This window comes from Protopterus annectens, chromosome 2.part1 (genome assembly GCF_019279795.1).
Source record: "Protopterus annectens isolate FY-2018-M chromosome 2.part1, PAN1.0, whole genome shotgun sequence".
NCBI classification, from domain to species: domain Eukaryota; kingdom Metazoa; phylum Chordata; order Ceratodontiformes; family Protopteridae; genus Protopterus; species Protopterus annectens.
In genome coordinates, this window is record NC_056729.1 from 1,725,843,806 (window position 1) to 1,725,860,368 (window position 16,563).

Here is a 16,563-nt window from a genome sequence, read left to right on the forward strand (position 1 = left end):
ACTAAAGCATTCCTGTCTTCATCTTTTTGTATATCATATTGATGTTGATATGTCCTACTTTTAAATTTGTTCTTGGTCTTGCCTATGTAAAAGGATTCACACTGTTGGCACTCGGCAAGATATACTATATTAGTAATCTGACAATTTAACTTTTGGCTAATAATTTATTGTTCCCCACCTGGGAATCAATATTTCTGTACCTCCCCCAATGAATCTACATTGATTACTGTAGCCACACTGTTCTTAAAGACCAAACTGAGAGTAGAGTAACATGTAGGCAGAGCTCCTAATATTGGCAGGGAGTAGGTTCCCAGTATGACTAATCTGGTTTTGAAACAGTTCAACTCAGACAACGCTGTAACCACTGCTTTACCTGACTGAGGTGCACATCACTGTCTCAGGGTTAGATTAGTATGACTGAGCACCCCATCAGATTGTATGCATTCTCAGGTGCAGCTTTTAGTAAATATACCAAGAACTAAGGGCCTTGTTTTGCTTCCAGAAAATTCAGTATCTCTTAAGCAGCTGCTTCCTGTTGACCCCATCTGCTGCCCACCCAATGCAAGTTCAACTAGCAAGCGCACGTTGGGATGAGTAAGGACGCAACAAATGTTGGCATGCTTATCCTGGGGTTAGAGAGCTGTTGATGTCCCATCCTAAGACCATCACCTGGCAGGTGGCTGATACAGCTTCAGAAAATCTGAACATCTGAACTCAAGTGATACCAACTCACACTAGATGAAAATCATTGATGTCAGAAACAAAAACTGTGTAGAGGGCATTGTGTCATACTTGATGGCCAAAAGGCTTCAGAACAAAGGTAGGTGCATACAAACAAAACATCAAACATCTTGCGATTATGAACCTGTAAGGCTTGTCTGTCACCTTATCCCTTCCAAATTGTAGATGCAATGAAAAGGGAGTAAGTGGACCTTTAAGGAAAAAACAGCACAACTGTTACATGGGAACAGGTGCCAAAAGTATATATTTTTCTGACTTACCAGAAGCTCACCAAAGCACTTTGACCTCTACAGAGAGGCTGCCCTCATTTCTTGGGAATCATTGTATTTGTACCATTAGAAGTCTGTACTGACCATCTTCATTGTATTTGTACCATTAGACATCCATACTGACCATCTTCATTGTATTTGTACCATTAGAGATCCATACTGACCATCTTCATTGTATTTGTACCATTATAAGTACTACTGACCATCTTCATTGTATTTGTACCATTAGAAGTCCATATTGACCATCTTCATTGTATTTGTACCATTAGACGTCCATCCTGACCATCTTCATTGTATTTTTACCATTAGACGTCCATACTGACCATCTTCATTATGTTTGTACCATTAGACATCCATGTTGACCATCTTCATTGTATTTGTGCCGTTAGACGTCCATACTGACCGTCTTCATTGTATTTGTTCCATTAGACATCCATATGACCATCTTCATTGTATTTGTACCATTAGAAGTACATACTGACCATCTTCATTATATTTGTACCATTAGAAGTCCATACTGACCATCTTCATTGTATTTGTACCATTAGACATCCATACTGACCATCTTCATTGTATTTGTACCATTAGATGTCCATACTGACCATCTTTATTGCATTTGTACAATTAGACATCCATACTGACCATCTTCATTGTATTTGTACCATTAGAAGTCCATACTGGCCAGCTTCATTGTATTTGTACCATTATAGTAATTTTATAGGTTAGTACTAAGCTAACTGCCCTTGCGAGCCATTTTAAACCTAGCCAATTATCCCTTGTAATACTGAAACCCTGCACCTTGTGTTTGTAAGGCACCCACCTTAACCATTAGGCCACCCACCCAACCCCCATCTTCATTGTATTTATATGATTAGACGTCCATACTGACCATCTTCATTGTATTTGTACCATTAGACGTCCATACTGACTACCTTCATTGTATTTGTACCATTAAAAATCCATACTGACCATCTTCATTATATTTGTACTATTAGAAGTCCATACTGACGATCTTCATTGTATTTGTACCATTAGACGTCCATACTGACCATCTTCATTGTATTTGTACCATTAGAAGTCCTTACTGACCATCTTCATTGTATTTATACCATTAGACATCCATACTGACCATCTTCATTGTATTTGTACCATTAGAAGTCCTTACTGACCATCTTCATTGTATTTATACCATTAGACGTCCATACTGACCATCTTCATTGTATTTGTACCATTAGAAGTCCATACTGACCATCTTCTTGATTTGTTTATATCCATTTTTAGGTTAAAGTTCTGAACCTGCTGCTTTGCCGAGCATTTCAGATGCTGTACCTCTCAAAGAACCCAGAGGACAGGGAAGACGTTTCACAAGACCAAAGCACAGAGAAAGCAAATGGGAATGGGCTTGTAATGGATTCCATCAGGTCAGAGGACATTTCACAGAATATTAATGCCTTGGTTTCATTCAGGAGGTTACCATGTCAAAAGGATTTAGACTCTTCAGGTAATGTGGTGAGTATGCTTAGTTCAGTAAACAGTGACTTTGAATTAGAGTTAGTATATCCAAGATTTTCATTATGTACTGTTTCATCTATATGTGGGGAGTATTTACTTGATCATTTTCTGTTTTTATATTGACCTGTGGGTGGTTATTTCAAAAGTAAACTATTATTTTCAGTAAACTGAACCATGCCTTTCTTTCTTTTTAATAAGTGAAGTAGAACAACTTTGGTGTTTACCTTCCAAAATGAAGAAACATAGCAACCTGTAAGCAAGGGTTTGCATACATAATGAGGTACATCCTCTATTGATTCCAACTTCGTAGATGGCAGACTTTATACCCTGATATTAGTACACAATGCAGGTGTGTACCATGTATTACAAGGATGAATCTCTCTCGCTCTCTGGAGTTTTTTAAATATGTAAATTGTATAAAAGCAGTGAGTTTCACTTGAGTTTCGACAAGCTGTATTTTACGTATGATGCAGTAAATGCCTCACTGGGGTAAATTATTACTACATGAATGAAATTGCATATACTGAGCACCCCAGTGATATGTTGTATTTTACTCATGGTGCAGTTATTGCCCCCACAGGGGTAACTTATTATGGCATGAGCAAAATATAGTCTGGTAAGCACCTCAGTGATGTATTGTATTTTACTCATGGTGCAAATATTGCCCCCACAGGGGTAACTTATTATGGCATGAGCAAAATATAGCCTGCTAAGCACATCAGTGATAGGTTGCATTTTACTCTTTCTATGATGAGATGTCAGTGCAGGGATAACTTATAACAACATTTGTAAACTACACCGTGCCAGACACCCCACTGGGAGTTACTGCTATTACACAATATATTTATTTCAAAAAGATATTTAACGTATTTTAATTAATAAAGTGTATGAAGATAACTTCTCTTTACTGACTGATTCCTTTTACTATGCAAAATTCAGTTCCACTTTGCGACATGTGCGCTGATGGTTCCTATGTATATGGAGAGAGGGGTGATTGTCTATTTGAGTGACTTCAGTCATTACATCAGTAAAGTGCCCCGTAATCAGAATATAAACCCTGACGCTAAGCATTGCAGACCCCACCTGCCTTTGAGACGTTCACATTACTGCTGTCCTCTATTATTGTTTGACATGATGCAATTATTATGTAAGGGGAGCATAACAGAGGGGGAAATAAGATCTGCATTTTTACTCAAGCTAACACTATCTGTCATTACTCTTTACTCAGATGGGGGGGGGGGGGTTTGTGGGTGATTCTACACTTGAGTGACTTTAATTATTACATGAGTTAAGTAAAGTATCCCATAGTCATAACATAAACATAAACCTTTCTGCTCCTTGCAGTTTTTTGTAAGGGTATCTGGGTAATGTCAGTAAACAGACATGTTTGGCAGTTTAACGCAGAGGACTAGGGTAAGGAGCTGCTAATGAACTTCTTCCTGTAGTCCTGGGTTTGATTCCATCATTATCCATTTGCCTACTGTGTCAGGCTGAGCAAATCAGTTAATCGGTTGGGCCTCCAGTGAAAGTGAACCTCAGCCCATTAAATGAACTATTGTAACAGAAATTAAAAAAATAAAATGATCCATTTCTGTTGGCACACCAGGATTTGGAACTGCAGTTAATGTTACTGTATTTTATTTCATCTTTGGGAGCAGTATTTTTAATACAGAATGGTGCCCTTTGACTTACTGTATCTCAGGAGTATTTAGCAAACAGTCAGCCACAGCAGTGGAGGCTTTTACCAGCTGAATCTGCTGATTTTCATGTACCTCAGTGAACAGTTGCTGCTGGCACATGATAGATGTCTGTGGTGTTGGGTCTGGCAGGGCGTCTGTCATGGCTTCAATCCCAGGTAATTATCATTAGCAGAAAATAAGCTGCCCTTCAAAGTGCGTTGCATCTCTTTCACAGGAATGGTATTTTCCACTTCCCAGTCCAGTGCATTTCTGCCCTCAGAAAGGGTACATATGTTCAGAAAGTAATCCTTCTATGCCAAGACTTCAGGTATATTTATTGGTACTCAGGGAAGTGATGGCATTTAGGGTACCAGTTGCCCATCTGTATGTGTCTGCATCCCGCAGTGCTTTGTGCTGATGGCCACACAATTACCATTCCCTATCAATTGATCTGCTCTTAATACCACACCCTCTGCTCTCATGGCAGTGATGGCATTTAGGATACCTGTCGCCCATCGGCATGTGTCTGCATTTTGCAATGCACGCTGATGGTTACACATTTACCATCCCCTGTCAGATCTGCTCTCATAGCAAGGATGGCATTTAGGGTGCTTGTTGCCCATCAGCATGTGTCTGCATCATGCAGGGCATTGTGCTGAAGGTCGCACAAGTACCATCCCATGTCAATTGATCGGTTCTTAATCCCTCACTCTTTGCTGTCATAGCAGTGATGGCATTTAGGGTATCTGTCGCCCATCTGCATGTGTCTGCATTTTGCAATGCACTGTGCTGATGGTCACACAATTACCATCCCCTGTCAGATCTGCCCTTAATCCCACACCCTCTGCTACTATGTTTTTCCCTTATCAGTCTTGGCTAACATCGTGGGAGGTATGACCTCTGCTACTGTGCATTCTGTAGTTCCAAATCTTGAATGCCTCACTGTAGTTTGGTGGTGCCTATATCCAAAGTCTTTATAGTCCATACAAGAAATTATTTGCCTGTGCATCCTAAATTTGAGTGGGTCTAGCCCTGTGCTTATGAAGTCTGGTTCCTCATTTCTTTGAATTTAGTTTGGCCAGCCCCACTGAAACAAGCTGTGGGCAGCAGCACACACTCTAGATGATGCCCAGTAAGGGGAAGAGTTGTACAGACCAACCGCTTTGATCATCTACTGTTGTGCTTGGTATCCTCAAGATAGAAGAACACAGATCACAGACTGGGCACCATGGCAGGGCTAGCCACTCGATGGTGTAAAATATGGCCTGAGGTGATCTGATCATGTTGATTAATGTCACCAAAATGGGCAGGGGTAGTTACCAGTGATAAGTGAGCTGAGGACCCGGCCTACTCTGAGCTATGCCAGGGACCCATGCTAATAGTGGGAGGAGTGTGTGTGCCCCTATTGACCATTGTGTGCCCACCATAAAGCCCAGCAGTCTTGTATCACCTTGGATCCATAAGCTACTGGCAGGCAGGTGTCCAGTTGTCCATCTTTGGTTACCTAGGATAGGTCTGTTAAGCGAAAGCTGGATGTAAACCCAATCAACCTACCAAACCTAAACTGAGAGTTGCTACACTCAGTGAAGGTTCACTGACTGGACAGAGCTTGGAATTGGATGACATGATGGTAAGAAGGAGGCTGGACATCCTATGTATCCAGAAGACCAGATGGAAGGTCAGTACGGCAAAGCCTCTTGGCTTGGGATCAAGAGTCTCCTACTCAGGAGGAAAGCAGGATATAAATGGTGTGTTAATTGTGATGAGGGAGAGGTTTCAGAAGGCTCATGGCAATTAGACTCCAGTCTAATGATAGGGCAAGTACAGAGGAGTAGCTAGGCCACTTGGAGCCCAGAGAGAGACCCTTATTTTGTGCCCTCACTCACACACACACATGCATTAAAAAAATTAGCAGGGGTGGGAAAAATGCCTTGACAACAACTTTTCACTAAAACATACGGACCAAGAGGCTCAAAAGCATGTCCAAACAGGAAGTTTTTATTGAAAGTGTAAGGCATTTTCAGAGTTAATCATTTAACTGTCATGTAATGCATAACCAAACACAATACAGCATTACCAATTTAAAGAAATCACACAGATTCTAAAAGTAAAGCAGGATTCAGCACAATCCATATCTCTTGTGGGTACAGTCCAAATGCCAACAGGAGCATAACAAGCTATATTAATAAGAACTTGAGAAAAAATAACTGCAACACAAAAATAACTACGGCTGTGGCCCAGACAGAAAATCATGAATCAAAGGAGAAGCAGCTAGAATATACATTCTGACCCCTCAGTATTATATATATATATATATATATATATTTATAAAATAGAACAAGTACCAAAGCCGCCACAGCATGTACCATAAAACAAACTTTTAATCACAAAAATAAAAAGGTAAGCATTTTCAGGCATCTACTCCCTTCATCAGATCAGTTTCAAAAAGCAAAACATCACTTGTTAAAAACGAGTAAGAACCAATCAAAACACTACAGCTGCTACACACCTTCAATGGGTAGAACCGTTTCATGCGTAAGGAAGGTAGGACATGTGACCATCACTAAGCAATCAAATGTTTGATGTGTCCCAAGACTGCTTAGCACCAAGTAAAATATAAATTATTGTATATTGCTTTTCTTATTTAAAATATTGGCATAAAGGCTAAAATACACGTCAGCTAATGAGACACTTACAGAATAAAGCAAGAAACTGAACATGCATGTGTATTTTTTATCTCAATTTCTGCCTTCTCAAGGTGGGCTTAAGAAGCTGAAATTGGTCAGTACTAATGATCACACTACCACAGAAAAGAAAAATAAATAAATAAAGAATGTTCCAGAAATATGTGACATTGGGGTGCACAGACCCCCCCCCCCCAGCTCTGGTGAAGAGACAGTGAATAAGAGAAATGGGGTTATACATTATACTTCCACAAGCATGAAGTGTGGAGAATTTTAAAAGTGTTATGTGAAAAGGTGACAGAAGGAGGCATTTACGTTTTACACCTACTACAGCAGAGCTGTTCAAAGATCATCTGATTTGTAAGCATTGACATGCTTGTCATTTATTAGTGTTAATTCATTTAATCAGAATGATACATGAAAATTGCACTGCCGAGGTCCAGTAATGAAGCGTATCACAGTTCAAAACATACACCGTTTATTTGTATGAAGTAATAAAAATATGTGGTGTACATTTTGAACTGTGATGCACTCCATTACTGGCCCTCTGCAGTGCAATTTCCGTGTGTGGTTCTGGTAGCCGTCTTTTTGCACTGACTGCTGCTGATTGTTTTTTTCTTGGTCCTTCATTTAATCACTCATTCATTTGTTTGTAGTACTTTAACATGGAAATGAGCAGGTTGTGAGCATATTTAATTTAATGTGTGCTACAGTCTCATCTTACTTCTTTCTTCCCTGAAGAAAAACTCAACAGAACGTGCTTATAAAAGTATGTACCACCATTCATCAGAAGACAGTACACACTGCTCCCCGACACTGGTGCGTAAGAAGGCAATACGTAACAAAGTAATTCGGTCAGGTGCCTTCCGCTGTTCAAACAATGGTATGCCATAATATAAGCCTGCATGTAACATGTATAAGTACATATTTTAAATGCTTGCTAGCAGCGTAGCTTAGTAATGTATGTGTGGAATGTTTAATCACTGCAGCTGCTGAGCTTAATTTAGACCATTTTTAAGAAACTTACTGACACCCAGCATCTGTTTATATGGGGTCCTATGGCAGAGGGTGATTTCTTTTTCATCTTAAAGAAGTATATATTGCTGATGTGCTGATGTAGAGAAGATGCCTGTCCTAGCATGCAGAGCAACTACATTAAAATGTTTTAACTCTAAATGTGCTGTCAGAAACATGAACTGACTGGAAGTGGGTGGCCTGTTCTTTCTTTTGGAGGCGACCTTTTAGTAGTCACATGCTCTGTTATTTTTCTACTACTTCATAGTTACTGCCTTCCTCCAAGCCATCCAAAAGCAAAGGTGCTGCTGTTCTTGACAGACTTGTTAGTTAATATGTAGGCCTCAGAGCTGGGACAGAGTACCTAGCGCCTTCAAGAAGTGAGCACTTTAAAACCCTGACTCTTTGCTCTTATGATCCTAGTTATCTTCTCTCCATAGTTGTATTTCAGTCTATAACTAATACCTCCTTAATGCTAGCTTTTTTGTCTTTGTTCACCTGTATTTTTTATTTACTTATTAGTTAACTGGGTAAGTGGATTGGTTCATAGAAACTTTTTAGACCTAACTCATTACACATAGCAGGGATACAGGGCATTGTATGCCATCAGAAGCTGGATTGGGTAGAGAATTCTACTGAGTAAAATCAGTGTTGAAACTGGCAAACACACCCACGTATACCAAACCAAACACATACACCAAGAACAACCACACACACGCACACACACACACACACACACACACACACACACACACACACACACACACACACACACAAAGAGAGACAGACAGACACACACACACACACACACACACACACACACACACACACACACACACACAAACACACACCCACCCAGAGACAGAGAGAGACGCACACACACATACGTACACAGACCTAGACACACACATACACACACACACAGACACACACACACACCCCAGAGACACAGAGAGAGTGGGACACACACACACACACACACACACACACACACACACACACACACACACACACACACACCCAGAGACACAGAGAGAGATATGCACACACAGGCGTACACACATCCAGGGAGACACACACACACCCAGAGACAGAGAGACACACACACATAGACACACACACACACACACACACACACACACACACACACACACACACACACAAAGAGAGAGAGACACACACACACATACACACACACAGACACACACACACCCAGAGACAGAGAGAAACACACACACACACACGCAAATCCAGAGACAGTGAGAGACACACACACACACACACACACACACACACACACACCCAAAGACAGAGAGAGAGAGATGCACACACACACACAAAGACAGAGAGAGACACACACACACACACACACGCACACAGGCACACCCAGAGACAGAGAGACACACACACATACACACACACACACACACACACACACACACACACACACACACACACACACACACGGTCTTCCCTAGACTCTGCAGCATCCTGCTGTGTGAGACTCACATTGTCTGGATCAAAGGTTTTGTGCAGATTGAGGAACAGAATATCATGTGTTTCTCTATGGTCCAGTGTATGCAATATTGTTATTATGGAATCTAGCACATTGGTTTGACACAATTTACTATCAGAGGAGGTGTTAAATCTGAAATCCATGACCTGTCATTTTCAGGTAACACGGTCAGAAATGTTATAGTATCCTATTCACATTTTTCGCCAAGTTTTCCTGTAGTTGGTGGTAATAAGTAATTATGGATCACAGAAAGTTTTTGTATAGCTTTACTACATTCCAATGTCTGTCCACCTGGGATGACATGCTCGACAAGCCATGCTGCTTCGCTAGAGACGGCTTGCATCTGTCACCCGTAGGCTTTCGAATATTGGCCAAGGCTCTTGCCACTCCCCATAGTGCCTTTTTTAGGCAAGGCTCAAAAGACAAACCCACCACCGTAAATAGCACAAGTAACAAAAAACTGAGGGTAATGCTACTCAATGCCAGAAGTCTAAACCTCAAAATGCACGCACTCGAGGCACTCCTCAGTATGGAGAAAATCGATATATGTGCAGTAGCAGAAACCTGGTTTAAGGCTCCAGAAAGCACCCCCAGCACTACCAGGCTACAACTCATACCATACATTTTGGTCACAGAACCTGGACCGAAATACAAAAGGCGGGAGGTGTATCCATATTCATCAAGGATACTCACACCTCCCGGTTAGTGGCACAGCACGATGCTTCAGAGATCATCCACGTGCAGCTAACAATGGGCAAAACTGCAATCCAAATTGTAGCTTGCTACAGATCACCCATCATATCCCAGGACCCCATTCCACATTTCTGAAAACACTGGGAAACATAAAGGTCCTACCAAACACCCTAATATTGGGTGATTTCAATTACCCAAACATTAACTGGGAGAACTAATCAAGTACTAACTCCCTTGCCCAACATTTCCTAGAATTTATAAACTCAAACGCCCTGGAGCAACTGGTCAACACTCCCACCAGAGGTGACAACATATTGGAACTGGTCATCACCAGCATGGGCTACCGGTGTTCCACACCGGAGGTCAACCCCTCCCAGGACCCCATTCCACATTTCTGAAAACACTGGGAAACATAAAGGTCCTACCAAACACCCTAATATTGGGTGATTTCAATTACCCAAACATTAACTGGGAGAACTAATCAAGTACTAACTCCCTTGCCCAACATTTCCTAGAATTTATAAATTCAAACGCCCTGGAACAACTGGTCAGCACTCCCACCAGAGGTGACAACATATTGGACCTGGTCATCACCAGCATGGGCGACCAGTGTTCCACACTGGAGGTCAACCCCTCGCTGGTTAGATCTGACCATAAACAAATCAATTTGGATATCCACATTCCGCCCCACCCCCAGACAAGGAAACCACCATGAAAAACTTTTCAAAAGCAAACTTCACGTTACTTAAGACTGAGGTGGAAAGTTTCAAAGCCCCCATGCTAAAGGATAACACTGTCCAAACTGCAAAATCCCTTACTAATGCATTCTACGGGCACCTACAAGAATGTATGGATCATATCCCAAGCAAAACCAAGACTCACTCCTCCAAGAAAAGGAAACCAGTCTGGTGGACCCCTGCCATAAACAAATGATACAATAGAAGGAGGAAACTAGTACAGAAAAGAGTATAATCCCAAGAAGGGAAGACATCCCTGATCAGTATCAGCAAGAAACTATGATCCCTCATAATATCATCCAAGGCAAGCTTCGAAAGAAAAATTGTCAAGAACTACAAAGATAACTGCAAGGCATTCTTTAGCTATGTCAAGAATCTAAGTGGCAATGCTCAGATCTACACAGAGTTAGTGCAGAATGGCACAAAATACACTGAACCGACTGATATCACCAACATCCTGGCAGACAGGTTCAGTGCAAACTTCACCCCCCTCTCATCCCCAAAAGGTCCCATAACCATACCAGAAGAATGTAGAGCCCCTAAAATCACAGATACACAGGTTAAAACAGCCCTCTCCAAAGCTAAAAACACAGCATCAATGGGACCGGACGGTGTCCCAGGCTGCGTCCTACATGAGCTCAAAGACGAACTAACCCCTCACCTAAACATACTGTTCAAACTCAGCCTCTCCACAGGCTACGTACCCATAGAGTGGTGCACAGCAACGGTTACGCCGCTCCACAAAGGTGGAGCCGCAATAGACCCCGGGAACTATCACCCTATAAGTCTGACTAGCTTGGTCTGCAAGGCTATGGTGCGCATCATCATGGAACTCATTAACAGAGATATTGGGAACCTCCAAACACTGGACCCTACCCAGTTTGGCTTTGCTAGGGGCAGATCATGCCTCCTAAACCTGGCAGACGACTTTGAGACAGTTACCAAGGCTATAGACAAGGGAAAGGTGGTACACACAGCCTACCTAGAACTCACAAAGGCCTTCAACACCATTCCCCATTCTGGTAGTATAGACAAGCTCACCAGCCTGAACATAAACCCTTACATCACAAGATGGGTTGCCAACTGGCTCATGGACAGAACCCACATGATGAGAGTTGCAGGAGCTAGGTCCGACTCTAAATCAGTTACAAGTGGTGTTCCCCAGGGCTCAGTCCTAGGACCCCTCCTCCTTGGCATATACTTCTCAGAGGTACAGGCAAGCACAAGAGGACTATGGCTGACCAGGTTCGCAGACGACTGCAAACTACGGGCTGTAATTGACTCTCTGAATGACACAGACATCCTCCAAAAGGGTCTCACTGAATCAGATACCTGGTGTCACAATCATGGCCTTAAGCCAAATGTCAAAAAATGCATAGTCATCCCCTTTGGAAAAAAACAACGTACCCACAAACTACCACATAGGTGGTAGTTCCCTAAATACAGAAGACGTAATAAGGGATCTGGGGACCCAAGTAGATAGTAATCTCTCCTTTGATAATCACATTGCCAAAGTGGTTAGAAAATCCTTCTATGTGGCCCACCTAATCACAAAAGGGTTTGCATCCAGATCAAAAGAGGTCATTGTGCCCCTCTACTCATCAGTCATCAGACCCATCATAGAGTACAACGCCCCATTTGGGATGTACCTTACAAGACACCTGCAACAGCTGGAAAGACCACAGAAGTACCTCACCAAGAGGATCACTGGCCTAAAACAGATGCCCTATGCAGCTCGAATGAAGAAACTCCAGCTGTCCTCGGTTGCATACCGCCTACTCAGAGGTGATCTCTGGCCGCCTGACATAGAAGGCTATGTCCAACCCAGAATTGATGGACATGCTCTACCTAAAGAAAACCATATCCCCTAAAGCCACACGCTCTAGGGATCTAAACCTCACCACAACAATAAATATTATGTGCTGGAGGAATAGATTCCAGTCCCAGAGACTTCCCATGCTTTGGAACAATATCCCAATCTACATTAGGCAGAGCTCCTCGTTAACACTCTTCAAAAGAAAACTTGACAAGTGGATGGGAAACAGAAAGTTTACCCCAGGGATTACTTCAGTGGCTCTGCTGGACAGAGGCACAGGGAACTAATCTAAGGGGGCGGCGAAAGCCAAAACATTCTGGCTAGGCTTATAAATGCCTTCAGGCAGATAGCCTAGTACCTACCTATGAATCTTTTTCTAGTATATTAGTAGTACAGTAGCTAGAAGAAGTAAGACTTTTAACAGTCATCCTGCATAGTGCTATAATTTGAGCATGAGATGACACTCCACGGTTTGGAAATTGTTATTCATTAGTATAATCTTCAACTGCACGGTACCAAGGATGGCATGTAGGAAGAGAATTAATATTTTGTGGAACTTAGTGTACCCACTCCTTGAAGAATCACCTTTGGAGATGTGAATCGTTGGCATTTTTCAGGCTCCCTCACTCTGAGGAAGGAAAGGGATTTTTATAAGCTCTATAATCTGAGATGCTGTGTTCATTGATTACATTGCACATCAGATGTGAGGTGAAGCAAAGGGCACTGTGTAAAGAAAAATTCCAAACTAGGTGAGGATGACAATTCCCTCAGACCAGCTCCTATGCAGCTTGTAATGTGTCTTCAGGCAGTGTCTTAACTTGTCATGTGGTAAAAATTAAAACTGTTAACATTATGTCCTTGTTGAGGTAGATGAGATGTATGTTCCATGAAAGTTCTCAAAAAGTTTTTCTTTTTTCTGTCTTGGACAAATGTAGTCAATCCTACTTCAAAATGTGATGAGAGAGGAGAGAGTCTCTATGTCCAGCTTTCAGAAAATGAAGATCTCCTTATGGAAGCAGTTTATTCCTTTTCAGGTATTTCAAGGTCAGTGTGAAAACGTTGTTCTTTAAGTGATCATGCATATAAAATAGTTAAGTTTTCTTTTATAAAACCTGGCACTGTAGTGAGTAAATGACTTGTATGCATTAATTCCATTTGGCAAATAGGTCATTGAGAAATGGAACAGGCAGAGCACAAACAGCTTGTTTTCCACTACTTAAAGTATGGCATGATATGGTATGGTATTGTTGTAGTATGGGGGTGATATGATATGATATTGGTATAGTATGGCATGGCATTGCTATTATATGGCATGCTATAGTATTGGTATAGTTTGGCAAGGTATGCTGTGGTTTAGTATGGTATTGCTATGATATCATTTGATGTGGTGTGTGGTATGGTATGTCATGGCATGGTACAGTATAGTATGACATGTTGTGGTTTGATAAAATATGATATGGTACAGTATGGTAGGGTATTGACTACTATGCCATTGTATTATTATGGCATGGTACTGTATAGTATGGTATGATATGGTATGGACTGTTATATGATATGGTACTGACTACTATGGTGCAGTATGATATAGTATGGCACAGTAATGCATGGTATGGTACTTTATGGCATCATGTGGGATGGTGTGGCATGATATGGTTTGGTATAGCATAGCATAGTATGGTATAGTATGGAATGATATGGTATGATATGGTATGGTATAGTATGGAATGATATGGTGTGATATAATATAGTGTGGTATGGTATAATATGGTAGGAGGCAGTGGAATATTGCCCCATAAGATGATGTACAAATACCTGATGCTTTGTACATGAAAATGTCAAATGCAGTACTCTGAACATGCAGAGCATTGACGCAGAATATGCAGAACTCAGTAAGATGAACTGAACTGATGAATCTAACTAAATGGTTCATGCTGAGGGGTGAACTCTGCACTGTGCACTTTACCATCAAAACTAAATCATCATAGTCATGCTAGTACAGAAAAATGAGGTAAATGTTGTACTGTATCTGTTTCCTAGAGACAGTGACTCATATCTGTCACAAGATTTAGACTGACACGAAAGAGTAAACACACTTTTATTAGTTCATGCACACTAACTGACCATATAACAGAACTAAGGGCTGAATCAATAAAGGATGTGCTCTGTCTGTATACTATACTATACCACATCATACCCTAACATCCCATGCCACCATGCAGTACTGTATCATACTAAACATGCCATAGTATTCCACAGTGTATCATGCCATATCATGCTCCAAACACCATTCCATACCACCATACTATGTTGTGTCATAGGTTCATAGGTTCATACTAGGCTATCTGCCCTAGGGCATTTATAAGCCTAGTCAGAGTGTGTTTGGCTTTTGCCACCCATTATAAATGAATTTTGCTATGCCCTTTTTCAAGGTTAGTATACTGTGCCTCTGTCTAACAGTGACACAGAAGTGATACCCGGGGTAAACCTACTATCTCTCATCCACTCATCAAGATTCCTCTTGAAGAGAGTCAATGAGGGACTCTGCCTAACCTGGACTGGGATTTTATTCCAGAGTGAAGGGAGCCTCTGGGTTATGAATCTGTCCCTCCAGCATGTCCTATTTATTTCAGTGCTGAGGTTCAAGTCTCTTGAGCGTGTAGCTCGATGGGATTTGGATTTTTTGAGGTGCAGCATGTCCCTTAATTCCGGGTTGGACATGGCTTTATACGTCAGGCACAGGTCGCCTCTGAGCAGGCGGTATGCCACTGAGTAGAGCTGGAGTTTCTTTAACCGGGCAGCATATGGCATCTGTTCGAGCCCTTTGATCCTCTTGGTGAGGTACTTTTGGGGTCTTTCCAGTTGCTGCAGGTGTTTGGTAAGGTACATCCCAAAAGGGGCATTGTACTCAATTATGGGCCTGATGAGGGATGAGTAAAGAGGCACGATGACCTCCCCTAATCTAGATGTGAAACTCTTCATGATTAGGTGGGCTATATAAAATGTTTTTCTAACCACTTTGGCCACGTGGTTGTCAAATGAGAGATTGCTATCAACTTAGGTCCCTAATTACTTCTTCTGTACTTAATGGATTACCACCTATGTGGTAATTTGTGGGCACTTTGTTTTTGCCAAAGGGGATGACTATACACTTTTTGGCATTTAGCTTGAGGCCATGGCTCTGGCACCTGTTGTCTGTTTCTATGAGGCCCTTTTGTAGGATGCTTGTGTCAGCTGGAGAGTCGATTATGGCGCCCGGTTTGCAGTCATCTGCGAACTTGGTCAGCCACAGTCCTTCTGTGTTGGCCTGTACCTCCGAGAAATATATACCGAACAAGAGAGGTCCGAGGACTGAGCCTTGTGGGATGCCACTTGTAACTGGTTTGGAGTCTGACATGGCTCCAGCAATTCTAACCATGTGGGTTCTGTCCTTGAGCCAGTCTGCAACCCATCTAGTGACATAGGGGTTTATATTTAAGCTGGTGAGCTTATCTATAATGCCTGAGTGGGGTATTGTATCAAAGGCTTTTGCGAGGTCCAGGTAGGCTGTGTGGACCACCTTCCCTTCGTCAGTGGCCTTGGTGACTGTTTCAAAGAAGTCGACCAGGTTTAAGAGGCAGGATCTGCCCTTAACAAAGCCAAACTGGGTAGGATCCAGTGTCTGTAGGTCCCCAATATCTTTATTTATGAGGTCCATGATGATCCTTTCCATAGCTTTGCAGACCAAGCTAGTCAGGCTTATGGGGCGATAGTTTTCCAGGATCCGTTGAGGCACCACCTTTGTGGAGAGGGACCACTGTTGTTGTACACCACTCTTTGGGTACATATCCTGTAGTAAGGCTGAGATTGAACAGTAGTTTTATGTTTGGGTTTAGCTCTTCTTGGAGTTCATGTAGGATGCAGCC

The 16,563-nt window shown here is 41.9% G+C and overlaps 1 protein-coding gene across 2 annotated transcripts in view; it reads left to right on the forward strand.

The window, feature by feature from the left end:
- The window catches only part of SH2D5 (SH2 domain containing 5), a 260,846-nt gene that overhangs the window by 184,887 nt on the left and 59,396 nt on the right, over positions 1-16,563 (forward strand). For both annotated transcript variants that reach the window (XM_044063177.1, XM_044063176.1), the window contains 3 exons: positions 2,292-2,519; positions 7,627-7,768; positions 13,597-13,705. In XM_044063177.1, the coding sequence (XP_043919112.1) occupies positions 2,292-2,519; positions 7,627-7,768; positions 13,597-13,705 (479 nt within the window). The remainder of the gene's footprint in view (positions 1-2,291; positions 2,520-7,626; positions 7,769-13,596; positions 13,706-16,563) is intronic.